This window comes from Pan troglodytes, chromosome 4 (genome assembly GCF_028858775.2).
Source record: "Pan troglodytes isolate AG18354 chromosome 4, NHGRI_mPanTro3-v2.0_pri, whole genome shotgun sequence".
Taxonomy (NCBI): Eukaryota; Metazoa; Chordata; class Mammalia; order Primates; family Hominidae; genus Pan; species Pan troglodytes.
The window spans coordinates 106,840,477-106,860,312 of NC_072402.2; the positions used below are offsets into that span (position 1 = coordinate 106,840,477).

The window sequence follows — 19,836 nt, forward strand, 5'->3', positions numbered from 1 at the left end:
ATTTAAGTCTTTAATCGGCTTTGATTTTATTTTTGTATATGGCAAGAGATATGGGTTTAGTTTCATTCTTCTGCACATGGATCTCCAGTTTTCTCAGCACCATTTATTGAAGAGACTGTCTTTTCCCTAATGTATGCTCTCTCTGTCAAAAGTGTGTTCACTGTAGATGTATGTATTTGTTTCTGTGTTCTTTATTTTGTTAACAATGGTCTTTGTGTCTATTTTTAATGCCAGTACCATTCTGTTTTGGGTACTATAGCTCTGTAGTATATTTTACAGTCAGGTAATGTGTTTCCTCCAATTCTGTTCTTTTTGCTCAGGAAAGCATTGACTATTCTGGGTCTTTTGTGGTTCCATCTAAATTTTAGCTTTGTTTTTTTCTATTTCTGTGAAGAATGCCGTTGGTATTTAGATAGGAATTGCAATTAGTTTGTTGATTGCTTTGGGTTGTATGGACTTTTTAACAATATTGATTCCTTCAATTCATGAACATGGAATATTTTTTCATTTTTTGTGTTCAATTTATTTCACTGATGTTTTATAGTTTTCATTATAGACATCTTTTGCTTATTTGATTAGTTGATTCTTAGCTGTTTATCTGTAGCTGTTGTAAATGAAACTACTTTCTTGATTTCTTTTTCAACTTGTTTGCTGTTGGCATATGGAAATGCTACTAATTTGTGTATGTTGAGTTTGTATCCCATAACTTTACTGAATGTATTTTGTTAGTTCTCATAGTTTTTGATGGAGTCTTTAGGTATTTTCAAATATAAGAGTATATCATCTTCACACAAGGATAATTTGACTTTTTCTTTTCCAGTTTGGATGCTCTTTATTTCTTTCTCTTGTCTGATTGCTCTAGCTAGGAATTCCATACTATGTTGAGTAACACTAATGAAAGTGGGCATCCTTGTCATGTTCTAGATCTTAGAGGAAAGGCTTTCAGTTTTTCCCCATTCAGTATTATACTAGCAGTGGGTCTGTCATGTATGGCCTTTAATATGTTGAGGTATGTTTCTTCTGTACCAAGTTTTCTGAGGGTTTTTATCATGAAAACATGTTGAATTTTGTCAAATGCAGTTTCAACATCAATTGAAATGATAATATGGTTTTTGTCCTCCATTCTGTTGATGTAATATGTCACATTGATCGAGTTGCATGTATGTTGGACCATCTTTTCACCTTGGGATAAATCCCACTTGGTCGTGATGAATGATCTTTTTAATGTGTGATTGAATTCAGTTTATTCTTACTTTGAGGATTTTTGCATCAATGTTCATCAGGGATATTGACCTGTAGTTTTCTTTTTTTGATGTGTCTTTATCCGGTTTTAGTATCAGGTTAATAGTGGCCTCATAGAATGAGTTTGGAAGTATTCCTTCTTCCTGTATTTTTGGGGGGCAGGAATAGTTTCAGTAGGATTAATATTTTTCTTTAAATGTTTGGTAAAATTCAGCAGTGAAGCCATCAGGTCCTAGGATTTTCTTTGCTGGGCGATTTTTTATAATGGCTTTAATCTCATTACTTGTTATTGGTCTGTTCAGAATTTGGATTTCTTCATGGTTCAATCTTGGTAGGTTTTATGTGTCTAGGAATTTATCCATCTCTTCTAAGTTTTTAAATGTATTGGCTTATAGTTCCTCATAGTAGCCGCTAATGATCCTTTGAATTTTGGCAGTATCAGTTATAATGTTTCCTTTTTCATTTTTGATTTTATTTGGGCTTTCTCTTTTTTTCTTAGTCTGGCTAAAGGTTTATCCATTTTATCTTTTAAAAAAAACAACTTTTGTTTTGTTAGCCTTTTGTATTTTCTTTATTTCAATTTCATTTATCTTCCCTTGACCATTAATATTTCGTCTTATTTTGGTTTAGTTTGTTCTTACTTTTCTAGTTCTTTCAGATACATCATTAAGTTGTTTATTTGAAATTTTTCCACTTTGTTGATATAGGCCCTTATAGCTCTAAACTTCCCTCTTAGTACTGCTTTTGCTGTATCTTACAGGTTTTGGTATGTTGTGTTTCCATATCAATTGTATCAGGACATTTTTAAATTTCCTTCTTAATTTCTTCATTGATTCACTGGTCATTTGGGAGCATATTGTTGAATTTCCGTGTGTTTGTATAGTTTCCAAAATTCTTCTTGTTTTTGATTTCTAGTTTTATTCAATTGTTGTCAGAGAAGATGTACTTTATTTCAATTTTTAATCCTGTTTTTAGATTTACTTTGCTTCCTCATTTATGGTCTGTCCTTGAGAATGATCCATGTGCTGAGAGAAAAAAAAAAAAGGCATGTTCTGCAGCCTTTGGTGAAACGTTCTGTAAATATCTATTAGGTCCAATTGGCATATAGTGCCGATTAAGTCCCATGTGTCTTTGTTCATTTTCTGTATGGATGATATGTCCAATGCTGAAAGTGGGGTGTTGACAGCTCTGGCTGTTGTTGTATTGGGGTCTCTTTCTTTAGCCCTAATAATATTTGCTTTATATATCTGGGTGCTCAAGTGTTGGGTGCATACATATTTATAATTGTTATATATCTTGCTGAATTGACCCCTTTTTCATTATGTAATGACCTTCTTTGTCTCTTTTTTAGTTTTTGTCTTGAAAGCTATTTGTTGTGATGTAAGTATAGCTACCTTTGCTCGTTTTTGGTTTCTGTTTGCACAGAATATCTTTTTTCATCCTTTTATTTTCAGGATATGTATGTCTTTATAGATGAAGTGTTTTTCTTGTAGGCAATAGGTCATTGGGTCTTTTTTTAATTAATCCATTCAGCCACTCTATACGTTTTGATTGGAGAGTTTAGTCCATTTATATTCAATGTTATTGATAAGTAAGGACTTACTCCTGCCATTTTGTTATTTTCTGGTTGTTTTGTGGTCCCCTCTTATTTCCTTCCTTCCTGTCTTGTTTTTTTTTTTGTTTTGTTTTTTTTTTTTTGGTTTTTTTTGAGACGGAGTCTCACTCTGTCACCCAGGCTGTAGTGCAGTGGCGCAATCTCGGCTCACTGCAAGGTCCACCTCCTGGGTTCACGCCATTCTCCTGCCTCAGCCTCCTGAGTAGCTGGGTCTACAGGCACCCGCCACCATGCCCAGCTAATTTTTTTGTATTTTTCTTAGAGGCAGGGTTTCACCGTGTTAGCCAGGATGGTCTCGGTCTTCTGGCCTCGTGATCCACCCACCTCAGCCTCCAAAGTGCTGGGATTACAGGTGTGAGCCACATCACCCAGCCTTGTTTTTTTGTTGTTTTTTTTTTTAAGTGAAGGTGACTTTTTTCTGGTGCTATATTTTAATTTCTTGCTTTTTATTTTTTTGTATATCTCTTGTATGTTTTTAAATTTGAGGTTATGAGGCTTCCAAATAATATCTTATAACAAATTATTTTATTTAAACTGATGTCAACTTATCACTGGTTATATAAACAAATAAGCAAAGAGAAAACTAATAAAGATTCTATACTTTAATTCCATTCTCCTGCTTTCTAACTTATTATTTCTATCTTCTTATATTATCGATCAGACTGAAATTTAATTCTATAATCAGTGACTGCTGGGCAAAAGAAGGTGAATTTACATTTTGATCATTGCTCCTTTTGTCTGGAGAACATTTTAACCTGTTATTGAACATCTTAGTATCTAGTTACACTGTGGGCTTATGGTGTTCTATGTTTACATTTGTATGTTTACATTATGTTTACATAGATAATGCAAGAAATATTAAAAGAGCATGGCGCAGTGGCTCATGCCTGTAATCCCAGCACTTTGGGAGACCGAGGTAGATCACTGAGTCCAGGAGTTTGAGACTAACCTGAGCAACATGGCAAAACCTGATCTCTACAAAAAATACAAAAAAAAAAATAGCAGGGCATGATGGTGTGTGTCTGTAATCCCAGCTACAAAAGGCTGAGGTGGGAAAATTGACAGAACCTGGGAAGTTGAGGCTGCAGTGTACCATGATTGTGCCACTGCACCCCAGCCTGGGCAACAGAGCAAGACCCTGTCTCAAAAAAGGCATATTAAAAGGGACAAAAAACTAGGTGCTTGGCAGTTTTCTTTAGCTTTGTTATAATAAGCAATTGGAAGGAAGGCTTTCATTAACTAAATGCTGTGGGAAATTATTAGCAATATTTCCATTAAGTGGCTTGTGCTTAGACTGTTGGTTCTTAAGGCTTATGAACTCTTTGTGTACTTGTGTGATGGAAGAAGTTATTCATTAAACCCCTTCGTAAATTGCCCAGAATGGCTTTGTGGAGCCTCCTCTCTTCCTCTGTATTCAGAAAAGTATCAGTTGTTCTTTGAAGCATAATATCTGCCAGCTTTATAATTGTTTGTCATTTCTTAGAAGACAGACATTTTTTAATAGTTTTGTTGTTGTTGTTGTTGTTGTTGTTTTGCTCCCCTTCCTGATTGACAGCAGCCTTAAATCAAGATCTCAAAACTGTGACTCTGGGCCAGTTATTTAGGAAGAAAAACATTTAAAAGGAAGAAAATACAAGATTAGAAACATAAACATTCCTTTTAAGATAGAAGTTGGGCCGGGCGCGGTGGCTCACGCCTGTAATCCCAGCACTTTGGGAGGCCGAGACAGGTGGATCACGAGGTCAGGAGATCCAGACCATTCTGGCTAACACGGTGAAACCCCGTCTCCACTAAAAATACAAAAAATTAGCCAGGCGTAGTGGCGGGCACCTGTAGTCCCAGCTACTCGGGAGGCTGAGGCAGGAGAATGGCGTGAACCCAGGAGGCAGAGCTTGCAGTGAGCCGAGATTGCACCACTGCACTCCAGCCTGGGTGACAGAGTGAGACTCTGTCTCAAAAAAAAAAAAAAAAAAAAAAGAAGAAAGATAGAAGTTGACTGCTAATCAGTAGGAAAAGTCTTAAAACAAATGACTTTATTCTTTCACTAAACTTGCTGTTCTCAAGATTCTAATACCCCATGAATTAAATATTTAGAATTGTTATCTGTTTTTTTTCCTTTTATATACATACATTAGAACTCTTTACATACTATGGTAAGTTCCAACATTTTTGTGAAGTATTACATACTATGGTAAGTTCCAACAGTTTTGTGAAGTATTATTTGGATAATTCCATAACCATAAAATCATAATCATTGTGAAAATTAATTGTGATTTAAATATTTTATCTATTTATGTAAGTGGTTTTACATAAATAAGTTTACTAAATTTTTCTTAAAAGTGTCTTATATTCAAACCTGTAAACATCTGTGACTGAGTTCACTGTCTCTTCCTACTGCAGTCATATTTTTAAAATAATACAATTTCAGACCATCTTTCCCTCGCCAAACTCACATATAACACAGTCTATGAAATTAGGATAATAATAGCACTTATAGAAGATTGGTGAAGATTCAGTGTAAAGTGTTTGGCACAGTGCTTAGAACATTTTAATCATTCTGTAAATGTGAGCTGGTCTTAGTAGTAGCAGTATTGTTTCTGAAATGTTAAGGTAACAGAACTGGATTTTTTCTCTCTCTCTTCATATAGTCCTTCTAAAAACCTGATATTCCCAAGTGTTTTATTTTGTAAATCATCTCATGTAAGACTTCTGAGAAATAGTTTTAGAATAAGAACATTCCCAGGTTGTTCCTAATATCCTTTTTCCTAAACTGGAAATTCTTTTCAGGCATCACCTGACTTCTTCGGGACTCTTTGTTCTTCTCCTTTGTCAGAAAGAATGAAACGGTGAAGGCTGAAACTGCTACATCCACAGATGGCTGATTCATTTCTTAGTGCTCAGAACTTCATATCTATAGCTGTTTTTTTTTTTCCTTTTCTGATACAGCCAGTAATTGGCTGAGTTCCAGAAACCATACTTTCTGTCAGACTCCCTGATCTTTTTTGGATTATCTGTGGATAATCAGAATTATGTGCTTGGAAATAATTGTAGTTCTTAGCTGTAAAACATGAAAAAAGACGCTAAACATTCACAGTGTAGGGTGAGATAGCTGCTTAGGCACTTCCTTTCCCCCTTCCTTGCACCTGTTCATCTAGTCCCTTGGCCCCATTTTAAGTGCACACGGAGTTAAGAACCCTGCGGTTTGCATGCTTGCTGTATCTTTAAGCACTCTAGCCTTCATTCCTCTTAGAAGGGCTAGAGCAACAGGAGCAATACTCTTTTGCTTTTATCCTCTGTTTACATATTCACCTTATCCATTATACATGGAGCCACTACACAGAAAGTTCTTGGAAGAAAAAGAATTTAGGATCTTGATTTCAGGGCTAGGCCCGTCTAAATCCAAGCATGGTTACAAGAAAATTTTGTAAATTAAAAAAATAATTTTTAATTTTCAAGAAAGGGATTGATTAATTTATTGCTGATTCTGTCTCTCATGGGTATGAACTTACAGTGAATAGAGACAAGCCTTCTCAGGTCTGATCTCTTTTTTCATTCAGTTAGCAGATACCGGATTGTTTATTTTGTGCCAAGTATCACACTAGGTACTGGTTGAATTGCTCCTTGTCATTATGTAACTCATCTTAGGTAAGAGAGGCAGATAAAAAGCAGGTATAGAAACAAATAATAAGGTATACACTAGCTTTGATAAATGCTGTGATAGAACCAAACAAGGTAAAGTGTAAAGAATAAACTATATGGAAGTATAGGAAGTCAGGAAAGACTTCTGAGGAGTCTACATTTTGATGAGCACTGAGGGAGTTAGCGATGTGAAGATTAGGGAGAACAAATTTCCAGGCTGTGTTACAAAGGTTATTCAGGGATTTACCAACCAGCAGAAAAGGCTATAATAAGCTCTATCTTAGCCTTTCATGAAGTCACGTATTTCCAATACAAAGAAATCTAACTGCCACATTCTTGTGTTGGGAACGTTCCAAGATTATTTGTCATATGTTATAAATATGTATTGGCATTTATTGTATGCACTTCCATCTAACCATGGATTATCTTTCAATATAGAGTTACTCTGGGGGCTTTGTCATATATCTGTATTGAATACCAATACAAAAATCCATTATTTTAAAACTATCCACCTTTGGGGATTATTTACACTATTTCATTAGAACATATAATAAAGAGTTCAGAGTGTGTCTCTGTGTGTATTGTATGTCTTTATTACCTCAAATAACTATATTAATGTTCATATAATATGTGCCTCAACTGTGTTTCCATTTTTATTTTTTATTTTTACTTTTATTTGTATTTTTTTGAGACAGAGTCTCGCTCTGTTGCCAGGCTGGAGTGCAGTGACGTGATCTCGGCTCACTGCAATCTCCACCTCCCAGGTTCAAGGGATTCTCCTGCCTCAGCCTCCTGAGTAGCTGGGATTACAGGCACGCGCCACCACATCAGCTAATTTTTTTTTTGTATTTTTATTAGAGACGGGGTTTCACCATGTTGGCCAGGATGATCTCGATCTCCTGAGCTCATGATCCACCTGCCATGGCCTCCCAAAGTGCTGGGATTACAGCATGAGCCACCGTGCTTGGCCTCCATTTTTATTTTTAAAGATTAGAAAAATATTACTAATTAACTATATTAGGAGTCATTAAAAATGAAAATATTTTTATGTTCAAACTTAATTTTTACATTTTACTAGGGACCCAGAATCAGCCATATGTTCAGAAGTAGGCTCCTGAAAATCAATGTATGTGTTCTCTAATTAAAAGTTATTTTTCATAATATTGAAATTCTAATTTATGTTCTTGCTAGTTTTGGTAGTATAAACACTGTTTATAGACCAACTATTTTATCTTTTTTTTACAGTACTGCTTTATCCATATTTGATTTTAACTTTTACCAGTTCTGTTGAAAACCATTAATCAGAAATTTTATAAGTCTTTGATTTAGCATTTAAATTGACATGTGGAATGTAAAAGTGGTGCTGAGCAGCTACAGTGTTGAAGGTTAAATTTATCCTAGCCATGAAAAAGAAATATATTTTCCTACCCTCTCCTTCCTTACCCAGTGATTGATCACACAAGTCATTAGCATCATACCTTTGTGAGATATACAAGTTTTTTTTTTTAATGAGAGACATACTGAGAACTATTTCTTAATCATGAAATAGTATTCTTTCAGTTCCCAGATTCTCACATTTGTAAGTGTAATAATGAGTTTTGGCATATTATAAATATTTATGACAACTTTCAATTGTAAGTTTTGGGAACCTAAAATAAGTCTTCTAAGTAAGTCATTCACAATAAACACTTTTACTATCAATATGTGATTTTAGACAGTTGCCTTTAGTCTCAGTAATGTGATGATATTTCTAATTCATACTTGGGAGTTACCTAATAAAAATCAGTGAAAAGGAGGATAGCTTGTCATCATTCTGGTGTTTACTCTCTTGTAGCATGCACTTCTCATCATGTGTTTAAGCCCCAGTGTAGCAATGCAGAATGGGGATTGTATTAAGATGCTCACACTACTATTCAGCAATACCCATAGGTTAACCAAGCATAAATTTCTATAGTATGTAGGTGTCAATGTACCTAAAATAATAAATACACATATTATGTGAATTTAAATGAGTTATAATTATTATTTTAATATATGGAGCATACATTTAATATATTTTCAAAACTTAAAGTTTTTGTTTGAAAACTTTACAAAATGATTCTAAAGTGTGTCTGGAAAAATATGTCACAAAAATTGAGAAAACATTGTAAAATAAAGAAGGATGAAAAAGAACTTTCCCATGTATATGTTAAAACATTTTATAAAGCTATAGTAATTAAAGCAACAGTGGGTAGACATGGATATATGTAAAAATGAGAACTATTTTTAGTGTATGTGGAAATAGAGTATATTGTTAAGAAATAGACTAATATATAGATAAAGATTTAGAATACAGTAAAAATGATATTTTAAATCAGTGGATTACTTTAAATTATTTTACATAAATGGTGTTGGAACAATTATGTAACTATTGGTGGTAGAGCTGGGGTGGTGGCAGAGGAATAAAGTCAGATACTCATACCTTATCTTGTGACAAAATGAATTCTGGGTGGAGAATCTTAATAAATGATTCTACTTTTTCAGCAGTTTGTTCTGTTTGAATAATAGTTATTGGAGAATATGGAAAATTTGTTACAGTTTAAGAGTTTCGTGTCACAAACATACATCTTAATTTTCCCATTAATTATTCTAAAACTTTTCATATCTATGTATACTTGTTTACCTTTAACTTGTTCTGAATCCTAAAATGGTATATTAAAGTCCTGTATCATATAGTAATTTTATTAAAACCTCCTCGAATTTCCAAGACTCTTTGTACATTTCACTGCTTTCTACTTCCATATAACAATCAACCAGTCACTGTTAAATGATGACCTAGAAACCTGGATAAAAGGGTTTGAAACATATTTGATAAACTAAATTTTAATATTTCATGATATAAAAAGCTCTTACAAAACAAAATAAAGCAAATATAAAAATGAGCAAAGAACACAAACAGTAAGTTCATTTAGAACATACTCTGATATGCTCTAGGCAGATGTATAAATTGGTACAAGGTTTTCGTATAGGAATTATTGAAATGTGTCAAACGTCTTTAAAAATGCATACCCTTTTACACAGCAATTCAACTCCTAAGAATTTGTCTTAAGGCAATAATCAAAACATCAAATATGTGTGTTTTTAGTTGCCCATCATATTGTTGTTTATAATGACAAATTTTTGGGAAAATCCTACATCTCACGTATATGAGATCCTACTTTTACTATTGAGAAATAATAACAATACCAAATAATAGTTGTAGTATGCTGTAATTTTATAAAAATAAATTTGCATTTTCATATTTATACATGAATATTTTAGAAGGACAATGTATTAATACTTGTGTGTAGGTTTTTTTTTTTACATTTATACTTATGCTTCCTTTCATAGTGATTCAGAGTAGAAATACCTTTATAGTTTTACAAAACCTATCCCATTTTTAAAAAATGATTTAAAAGATGATTAGAGATTTTTATCCCATAGTAAATATTATAGTGAAAATACATCTGATTAATAGAAAATTTGGCATTTAATATGTGACATATAATAATTTGAGTTTTAATTGATTTTTTCTCACATTTTGATGTTTAAGAGAAACCAGTTTTCCCCTGAGAAGGCTTTTCTGTATTTTCCTTCTCTGTTGTACTACACTATCATAACACTTATTAAAGATGCCATAGTGTATATAGTCCTCTGTTAATTTGTCTGTACTTCCTATTAGCCTTGTCCAAGATATGTAGTATGAACTACATATGTAATTTTAAAATTTTTAGTAGCCACATTAAAAATATAAACAGAAACAGAAAATAAAATGATATAAAAATAAACAGATGAAATTAGTTTAAATAATAACTCAATACAGATACATGAAAAATTTATCATTTTAACATGCAATTAGTGTGAAATTTGTTAATGAGGTATTTTACGTTTTTTTTTCTGACCACCTGCCTGTTGATAAATTTTACGTTGTTTTGTCATAGAAATTTTCAAAATCTGGTGTGTATTTTTTACTTATGCACATCTCAGTTGGACTAGCTATGTTTCAGCTGTTCAGCAATCGTATGTGGCTAGTGGCTGCCATACCAAACAGCACAGCCTTAGACTGTAAGCTCTGTGAGGACAAGGGAATCCTTTTTACTCCAGCGCCTAATACAGTGCCTGGAATTTAATAAACATTTTAATATTTGAATTTGCTTCCCCAAACAAGTTTATTTGCAGTTTCTAACTGTGATATCACTTGCTGTTTTATACTTTATACTTTTCATTTATATACTCATCTCTTAAATTGTGTGCTCTTCAACATAGTAACCATGTTTTATTCAGCTTTATATCTCTGACATAGAAGATACTCAATATATGTTTGTCGCAAGGAAGTTAGAGAAGAGAGAAACTGATTTTTTACTTCAAAGAACTTTTTTCTGGTAAATCATCTCGAGATATTTCACATTAAATCTCACAAGTTCAAAATTGTAGGATTATTTAGCATTTAGCAGTAGAAATTGAAAGACCTCAACTGTTCATTTATTGGGGCTTTAGATTAAGCCATTGAATATGGCTGATTGCTGATTTTGTTTTTAAAGATATCTAAGGGTTAGAGATTTATCAGCCTTCCTTAATACAACCTTGTTCTGTGTTGAATAAATTTTACAGCTGTTGAGTTCTTCCCTGTCAATCTTAATAATCCTTTGCTGTAGCATAAGATTTTTTTCCCCTGTGATCTTCAGTGGAGACAGACAATAGTTGGTTAATATTAATCATATAATGAGCTTTAGCATTAATAATATTAGTTATGATAATTACCTTAAGCTTTCTTTATCTAAAACGTAGAACATTAATTTTAACATTTACATTATTTCAATTTTTCTTCTAATATTTCAATTTTTCTTCTAATAGGAAAGATGAGATCAATAATGTATTTATTTTTTGGGTGTGTGAGATATCTTTTCCCCACATAACTGATGTTATAAATAATGCTGATGAGTGCTTTTAGTTTGTCAGTAATAGTAACTGAGCAGCCATCATATGCCATTATGGTATTTGTTGCTAAGAACAGAAAATAATCTATATTTGTTTTCTGATGTGCTCTTAGCTAATAGTTTTGTTATTAGGTTAAGGGCCTAGGAATCATTGTTTAGCCATGTTAGTATCATGCATACTCCTTGTTACAGTAGCCAGACATGTAAATTAAAACCGCTTTGCTGTCAGACAGATCCAGTTAAAATTCAGGCTTTGCTACTTGTCCAGCATCTTCTCAATCTCATCTATATGTTACCCATCTCATAAAGTTGTTGCAAGAATTATATGAGATAAATGTACCTAAAGTATGTGTCTACAGTAAATATGCAATAAGCAGTTACTTTTATTATCGTCAATATTATTATCTTTTCTAAAGAAACAACCAAATACTTTGTTGTCAGCATTGGGATCTAAATGCTGGGCATCTTCACAAACTTAAAAATTACCCAATTCCCAAAAATAAAACCAAAATAGGCAACCGGTACTAAGCCAAATATCACATCTGATATTATGGGCTGTGATTTCTCAATCTTTTTCCATAAGAAAAATATAAGAAAGAGGAAATTCCTGAAAAGGGCAACTAAAATTAAAATACAGCTAAGGCATTCAGTTTATTTATTCATTTAATCTATTGAGTGCTTACTATGTGGCAGGAGCTATTCTAGGAACTTGGGATGCATCAGTGAACAAAACAAAAATTCCTTCATTATAGTCTTTCTAGTGAAATTTAGACTTAGAACTTTAACCCCAGCAGGTTCTGCTGTGAGGATGGGAGAAGAGTGTGCTAGAAACAGGTGGAGGCAGGGAAGGAAGGTCTGCTCTACTTTGACTGTTAAAAGGCCTAGATCCCAGGATAGGAGACCATCAGGCCAAAATCTAACACGTAGTGTCTGAGGAAACAGGTACCATTTAGTCCAGTTCAAGTTGATGTTGATGTCCAAGAGGCCTCAGACAATCTATGGGGAATACAGATCTCTGGGTAGAGGTTTGGAGGATGGGTGGTATACTGACTGAAAAAGAATGCTGACAATTTGGAATATAGCCCAGATGGCAGCACCTGGTGAAAAGGGACTGTCAGGTCATCTGAGCCCAAACCAACTGATGGGAATTGAGGATAGACTTCAGGCTCCTCTTAGTAGAGAACTGAAATAAAGAACAAATTAGGAGCAGAGACTGAATGTACAGTGGTTGAGAGAAGAGCTGTGGGCAGATAGAAAGGGTGCTGTGTGGAGGGAAGCCTGTTGCTGAATAACCTGTTGCTAAATAGAAAGGGTGCTGTGTGGAGGGAAGCCTGTTGCTGAATAACCAAAGCATGGGTCCTCATATGTAGTTTCCAAAATGATTCCTAACATGTATAAGTCATTGTAGAAGATGTTCATAGTATTTAAGTTGGGATTTTTGTCATACTGTAACTTTCAGTTCTATTGGAAAGTAAATGTTAGTATGTTCTTGGGCAAAGGGTTATCTAGCTTGATAAAGTGCATATCATAAATTGATAAGTTTGAAAGTGACTGTAGGAGATAAGTCAGTCAATAAGTTCCTGGCTTTCATTTCAGAAAGTGTTCCTTTTAGAGGAGAAAAACACTACCATGAAGATATGCAAACAATGCTAGAAAATTTGATAATGTGACTTACAGAAAAACAGAAAAGTTTTGTCTGAACTATTAAAATTCAACTTGCAGCAGCAGCAAAAACAAGTAAAGTAACAGCCAAAATTACTCTGTTAGCTATTTCAAGACTTATTTCTAAATATTTATAAATGATAATAGTATGATGAATTTGGCTGATTTACTTGAAAAATTAAAAAAGGTTAGTAAAGGCAATATTTTTAAAAATATTTGTTTATTCACAGTTTTAAATGGCAGAAATTTTATAAGGCACTGCATAATTATCAAGGTTTTAAAAACAGTTACCTGTATCTCTGGGATAAAAAAGAAAGCACATTTGACTATTTGAAAAATTGAAAGTTGAAGCAAGACCATGTCAAGAAAAATTTGTTATCTGTATCTTCTCCATTTATGTGATAATTGTTCCCTAAATCCAAATTTATGTAACAAAACTACATTCTATGTATTTCCCATGAGTCAACTAGTTTCTCTTTAGTGTCTGCCATTTCCAGCATTCTTGTAAAGCCTATAAACAAAATTTGGTATAAAAGATTGCATCAAATGTAGCTGATAGTTATTAAAAATATATTTCAACTCAAAAATTTGTTCTTAAAGACTAGCATTTTAATCACAGATGTTATTTTTTTACCTCTGATTAATAATTGTATCCTTAATTATTAATGATAGCTGAAGGGTTTGACTAAGACATCAGTAATAATTTTTCCCTCTTCTTAAGTTGTGATGATAGATAAATAATTTTTCTATTTTTAAAGAAATACATTAGTTCCTAAGTATCTCATTTCTCTTACTTGAAAGGATAAAAGAATGTTTCCTGTATTGATTTCATTTTCCCGTGAAGTTGAAGCATGAAAAAGTAAATGAATATTAAAAATATTTCATTGTGTTGGTATAATAAAAGCTCGAATACCCAAAGAAAAGTTCCATACTATGTAATATTTTGTGACTTGATTAGTCTGCTGTGCTTTAAAAACTAAACACAGAACAAGAAATATCCCAGTCAATGTTAGAGTTTTATATAAAACATAAAGTTTCAAATTTTAAAGATAAATTTAATTTCCTTTACAGTATTTATAAAAATTAAAAGGGTGAAATAGAAATGTAACATCAAGAGGTTTTATAATCTTAAGGTTTTTCTTTGTCATTTATTAAAAATTATTTTTAAATAGCATACTGATATGATTATACTCCTTCCACCCCAGCTGCTTTAGAGGCCTGTCCTAAACAAGCAATTAAAACTAGATTTTGTTCTTTTAAGTTTGAAAGGTGGCTCCCACACAGATTTAACTTGGGTAATTGGTTGGCCACTACAACCAGCTAGTGACTGATTGTGCTTCCATTAAGAGCAGTTCGGCCAAGGAACTCTGCTCGACACTAAAACCACTGAGAAGAGAGATATATAGTCTCTCTCCTGGATGAGTTCACAATCTGCTTTGGAAGCAGGAACAGCATGTAAATGCATAATTGAAACAAGTGCACTCATACTATAAAAGTATGTTCCTAGAAACATGATTAATACATAGGAAGAATGATTCACTCTGCCTAGGATAGCTTTGTAGGGGACATGGCTAAGGGAAAGAGTCTTTGTCCAAATGGGTAGTAACCAACAGTCTTTAAACAGCAGATGTTTCTCCCATGAGATTGTGATCTTCGTAAGGGCAGAAACTGTGTATATTTTGTTCACCATTATTTCTTTAAAACCTAGTATAATAATCAGTATTCAAGAAAAGCATTGCTGAATGACCCAGGTAAAGAAAGATAGGAAGGAGCATACTAAGCAGAAATGGAATTATCTACATTAGATGTTCAAGAAATGATACATTGTTGATACCTGTGGAACACAAAGTCAAGACAGGTGGGGAAATGGTTGGAGATAAAGCTGGAGGGATGATAATAATGGTAGGTAACATTTATTCAGCATTTACTGTACCACACAGTTTTAGGCACCTTATGTATATTCGTTCACTTAATCCTCACAAAATCCTTGAAGGATGTACAATTATTATTCTTCCATTTTTACAGATGAGGAAACTGAAGTACAGAGAGGTTAAGTGATTTTCTCCAGGTCATATAAGTGACTTAGGGCAGAACCAGCTTTTGAACCCAGGCAGTCTGGCTCCAAGTTTATGCTCTTAATAGTGTGGGGCTTTTTGTATTGAATTAGACATATGTAACTGACATTTTTGCAAGTCGCAATGGTTACATATTGGTGATTTCAAATGGTTCAACCTAATGTCATGCAGAAGAATTTGGATATTATAAATACAGATGGAACCCTGGAAGGGGTTTGAACAAGGGAAACAAGATTTTTGGGGGCAATAGACTATAGCCTCCCCAACTCACCAAAACTCTCTAAAAACAAGGACCACTATTATCCAGTAATCCAGGACTCCCACTCTAAGCCTGTCTTATTCCCATTTCTTTGTAAATTGGCCTGATTCCTTACCCTTTGACCTTATTCCTTTGACTTTACCAGTCCAGTTGCCTTTGGCTGACACTTCTCTGTTTCTGGTGATTTCTGCTACTATAAGGTGAAGTTCTAATAACCAGTGCTCAAAAACAGAAAAGAAAGCAAAGCAACTCTTTGTAAAGCTTTTGTGTATGACCTTACTTCCTTCTGCTTGGCCTGGGCCATCCCAGGTCTACCCATAAAGCATATACTGCTATAAGATTGAGCCAGGCACAGTGGCTCATGCCTGTAATCCCAGCACTTTGGGAGGCCGAGGCAGTTGGATAACTTAAGGTCAGGAGTTTGAGACCAGCCTGGGCAACATGGCAAAACCCCGTTTTTACTAAAAATACAAAAATTAGTCGGGCGTAGTGGCACTCACCTGTAATCCCAGCTACTTGGGAGTCTGAGGTGAGAGAATCACTTGAACCCTACTTGGGAGGCTGAGGTGGGAGAATCACTTGAAGCCAGGAGGCAGAGGTTGCAATGAGCTGAGATGACGCCACTGTACTCCAGCCTGGGTGACAGAACTAGATCCCGTCTAAAAATAAAAAATAAAAATAAAATAAAAACAATAAAAAAGGATTGAACAGGAGATAACTTAAAGCATAAGAGAATTTTTAAATAGTTAGAATACATATATAAAAAATAGTGTTTTAATTGAGTCCTTTCTGGTTTTATGTTTTAGAAATGTCTCCAAGTATGGGTAGCACATAAATATCATATAAAAGTAATTTCATATTTCTCACAGTTATTCTTTAATCTGTACTGCTTAGAGAGACAATCTCGAGAATAATGATAGGAACTACATTTTTTAGCTAGTTATAGCTTACAAATTACTTTCATATACAGATTTTCATTTGATCTTCACAGTAGCCTAGTGAGGTAATTATCACCATTTTATAGATTAAAGAACATAGATTTAGTAAAGATACATGTGTTTTCAGAGCTTCATTCAAGGTTTTCTACCTTCAGATCTAGGCTTTTTTTTCACTACAATGCAAAACCTCTTCACATTTATAAATTCTATAAATCAAAATCTTATTAATACTAGCTAATACTGGAGACACATGAGTCTCTAGTCCAAGCTTTAACCACTATGGCATTTGTATAAACCAAGTAAATTCCCAACTCTGTGATAATTACTCAGGTAACCCGAAGTATTTTTTATTGGTGTAAAAGCAATTTTGATATCAATTTGAAGCAAAGAAGCCTTATCCTAATGTAACATTCAGATAATACAGGCTATACAACTTGTCTGTATAAACTAGTGCTGTGCGTTAAAATAGCGTTTCCCAAAGTCTCTTAGTTTACTTAAGAAATATTTTTCATTGTGTCTTAATGATGTCAGTGGCTTTTATAAACTGGTTACCTCATCTGTTCATTAGGCTCTGTGAAGGAAAGGGGGAGATGAAGGAAACATCCAACCTAGGGTAAGTCATGAAAGGATTTTTTTCTACACAGCAAAATCTTAGATCCTACTATAAGACTTTACCCTTGGTTTCCAGAAGAAAAAATGATGGACAAGAGGCTGCTCTGTCTCTTCCTCAACTATGTACCAATCAGAGGGTCCACATACCATACAGTCATTGACTCTCCCTTAGGGTTTACTAAAGCTGTATAGTTCTGCCATGTTTGTTCCTAACCAGCTTTCCTGACAGGCCTGTTTTTCTCTATTCACATATCACCAAAGACTGTGCTAAGGCACTAACCTTGGTCTGGATTTTAGAAACTTGGGGAACTATAAGAAGTAGGGCAAGACTGGCTTCCAATTGTAGAGAATAAAGTCCTAGGCGGGAACTCAAGATAGTATTCAAGGGGAAATCTAGCTCATAAATTACAAAGTGATCTAACAAGCTCCCATGCACAGGTACCAGAAAGAGAAAGAACTCATGTCTGATGGAAAGGAGCCACAAACGAAGGTAGAAAGATAGGCGGTGTGGTGTTAGTAAGAGATTGAATCTGGCAAAAGGCCCATAAATGATGGATACCTTTTTGTGTACCCCTGTGGCTTCAACCCAGTGAGAAAGGGAGCAATAAAGGACATCAAAACCAATTTTCAGTCCCACTCCAATCTTTAGAGCTTGAGGTTTCTGCCATGGTTAATTCTAATCTTTTTCTTATGGACTTACCCAGACCCATTAGCTAGTGTCTTGATTTAACTTGGGAATGCTATCCTGGCCTATTTTCTCCCGCAAGATGTACTGGGCCTACTCTCTAGCTCTAGTCTTTAACTAATGCACTGGTTTGGTCTTCCCAGTTTCCTGCATTGCAGCTCAAGCCTGAAGTCTTTCTGTCATATCGGAACTAAAGAGACTCCTGCTTCAGGTACTATAGGAGAGAATGCCATAAGTAGGGCTGGAACAAAGCATGTACAGGAAAAGGAGGGTGGGAGAAAGAGGATGAACAATTACTCTCTCCATTCAGCAAAAAAGGAAAATGTTTCTTCAGATTACCAAGGGATACTTGCCAGTGTTCAGGATGTTTCATAATTCATATTATTATCTTATTTTTTTTTGTAGTGGGAATTATCAAAGACAGTAAAAAGATGTTAGAAGAGAAATTCAGGGGTAGGGGAGATGGGAATATGTTAGTCAAAGGACACAAACTTTGAGTTATAAGATGAACAGGTTCTGGGAATCCAGGTACAGCATGGGTGGTGATATGTGTGTTAATTTGTGATAATCATTATGTAGTATATACATATCTCCAATCATTGTGTTATACACCTTGGATATATTCACCCTTGTCAATTAAATAGTTTAAAATATAAAAGAAAAATTCAAGACCTTAATGTCAGCTAAAGGCCTTAGACTTAGTTACTCTCCCCAACCCCTTCTGGGTTTTTTTTTGTTTGTTTGAAGAAATGTTATTGCCTCAAAAATTCTTGATTTCTCCAGTTCCTCTCACTCTATTTTAATATCAGTCAGCTATCCTTGTGTTTCCATCTGATGTTTCACAGATTGAGGGCTGTGAAGTCACTTACCCTCTCGAAGCAGTTAGGAGACTATTACAGCTATTCCAGAAAGAGATGATAAGGATTTGAACTATGTCAGGTGCAGTATGAGTGCCAAGGAAGGGGTTGAATAGTTGAATTCAAAAGCATTTTCAGAAATAGAATAAATACAAATTCTTGATATGACAGGGTAAAGGAGAGGGGAGAATCCAAGAAGATATTGAGAGTAGATTTCTAACAGAAGTAGAGGGCCCATGGCAATCTATGAATTAAGACATAGGGCAAAAGGTTAAGAGCAGGTTTCAGAGGGAACAAAGATTTGACATTTGCTTTTGGACTTGTTGAATTTGAGGTACCTGTAGGACATCTAGGAAGAGAAATCCAGAACAGTCTAGTTGAAATATGGGGTGGAGGGTATAACATTGAGAGAGGCTCAAAAGGAACACAGAAGAGCTAAGTGATTCAAGGATGGTATATAGGAGTCTCAGGTCTTTTCTTTAATATTGTCTATCAAAATCACTTCCTTGTCTTCCACAGACTCCTTCCTGAATCTGTCTTGCTGTCAACCCTGCAGAAGATTCCCACCCCCACCCTGTACCCCTAAAAGGCAGGGCCTATGTCTTTACTTCTCCTTCCTTTTTTTTTTTTTTGAGGCAGAGTCTCACTTTGTTGCCCAGGCTGGAGTGCAGTGGTGCGATCTCGGCTCACTGCAAGCTCCGCTTCCCGGTTCCAAGCCATTCTCCTGCTACTTCTCCTTCTTTATAACCTAGGGACATTGCTAAAAGATAGCAGTTTTTAAGAAAAAATGCTAAAAGAGAGCATTTTTAAGGAAATATAGTTTGACTATGACTTCATTTTCAGATGTCAGGACTGGTTTTTGTTTCACTTTTTTGCCCATTAAGATTTAGAGGTTTTCTGTAAGTCAGCAGAAAATTGTAGTTACTATATCCCCTGTTATGAAGGCAAACCCCCAGTTTTCTTCTGGATATGATGTGTTAATGGGAACACACATTTTGCTGACATGCTCTAATGCTTAATATTTTGATGAATCAATCTGGGAATAAGAATTGATTGAAAACATCTCAATTTTACATTGGCTGAAGTAAGTATTGGTTAGGAAGATGGGCAGCCAATTAGCTGACAGGATCTACACCGTGCTAGATGGATTGCAATAAAAAAAATAGAATTAAACACAGTATACTGCTATCAATTACTTACTGGCAAGTATGTTATTGAACCATATCAGAAATAAAAGCCAAAGCATTTTCCTGTGATTCCCAAAAAAGCTCAAATTGCAAATATCTTTAGTGCCTAG

The 19,836-nt window shown here is 34.5% G+C and overlaps 1 protein-coding gene across 43 annotated transcripts in view; it reads left to right on the forward strand.

The window, feature by feature from the left end:
• The window catches only part of FER (FER tyrosine kinase), a 439,457-nt gene that overhangs the window by 371,327 nt on the left and 48,294 nt on the right, over window positions 1-19,836 (forward strand). For 8 of the 43 annotated variants that reach the window (XR_010156953.1, XR_010156943.1, XR_010156952.1 and 5 more), the window contains 2 exons: window positions 16,954-16,998; window positions 17,826-17,893. The exons of 34 other annotated variants lie outside the window; for them this stretch is intronic. Coding sequence is in view for 2 of the 9 variants with exons in the window: in XM_063810521.1 (XP_063666591.1) it covers window positions 16,954-16,998; window positions 17,826-17,893 (113 nt within the window). In the remaining 7 variants the exon portion in view is untranslated. Of the gene's footprint in view, window positions 1-16,953; window positions 16,999-17,825; window positions 17,894-19,058; window positions 19,375-19,836 lie in introns of those variants that run through there. One more of the 43 variants, XR_010156956.1, reaches the window with a different exon arrangement.